This window comes from Penaeus monodon, chromosome 30 (genome assembly GCF_015228065.2).
Source record: "Penaeus monodon isolate SGIC_2016 chromosome 30, NSTDA_Pmon_1, whole genome shotgun sequence".
In the NCBI taxonomy this organism is placed as follows: domain Eukaryota; kingdom Metazoa; phylum Arthropoda; class Malacostraca; order Decapoda; family Penaeidae; genus Penaeus; species Penaeus monodon.
In genome coordinates, this window is record NC_051415.1 from 4,414,161 (window position 1) to 4,415,067 (window position 907).

The 907-nt window shown below is 42.8% G+C and overlaps 1 protein-coding gene across 1 annotated transcript in view; it reads right to left on the reverse strand.

Moving 5' to 3' along the window:
• LOC119592285 overlaps positions 1–889 on the reverse strand; it is a 1,177-nt gene extending 288 nt beyond the window's left edge. The window contains exons 1-2 of the mRNA XM_037941115.1: positions 718–889; positions 1–63 (exon numbers count right to left, since the gene is read on the reverse strand). The exon at positions 1–63 is cut by the window's left edge and continues 288 nt beyond it. Of these exons, the coding sequence (XP_037797043.1) occupies positions 1–63; positions 718–876 (222 nt within the window). The 5' untranslated portion in view covers positions 877–889. The remainder of the gene's footprint in view (positions 64–717) is intronic.
• Between the last annotated feature and the right edge of the window lie 18 nt (positions 890–907).

Sequence of the window (907 nt, forward strand, 5' to 3'; positions counted from 1 at the left end):
TTCCTTGCTCTTTTGGCGTGCTCTGTCGATCATCATTTCGGCCCATTTCTCGTAAAGGCCGGCCTAAGGGAGAGATTGTGATGGTTCTGTGTATGATGAAATAATTTTGGATGATTTAACTTTTTTTTTTTTTTAGGGGGGCGGGGCATGAAATATTCTTTTTTTTTAGGGGGGCATAAAATCCTCTAAGGATAAAATAGGATGAACCTTTTGAGTTGATTTTTCTCCTTAGAAAGAGTCTCGAATGTTATAGTTTCAGTTGTAAAATTTGGTGAATTGATTGTATGCATAAAAGTGATATTGAAATAATTTTGGTAAAATATAATGGAAGTCTAAACATGGCTATTCATTTCACATATGATAAATTTGCAATAATGGTGAAGGCGTAATAACTTTCTTTCTACATTGCACATAGAAAACATTATGTTACTACAACATGCTCAACAACACTACTAGTATTACCTAATTCGTTAATCTTTTAATAGTATTAACATTATCATCAACAGTATTACCGCCATCACAACACCGCAACACCAAGAAGTACCTTATTCACAACCACTTTCCCAGCACCACAACATCATCCACTTTCACAACACACCACCAACCACTTTCCTAACACCACACCACCACTTTCACAACACACCACCAGTCACTTTCACAACACCAACCCCTTTCCCCACACCCCAGGCACCCCACTCGCCGCCAAAACCCACCCACCTCAAGTACAGCCATGATATAGCGATCCAGGACATGTTTATAAGGGGCGTCGTGGGGTATGGGCCAGCCCGAGGGCGCCGGGAACACGCTGTCCCGCCCTAAGTACAGCTTCGTCTCCCCGTTGGCGTCCGTGAAACTATCGGCTATCGTGTGCTGCATGTGGCGCCGCCCACTCATCACAGCTTGTCTG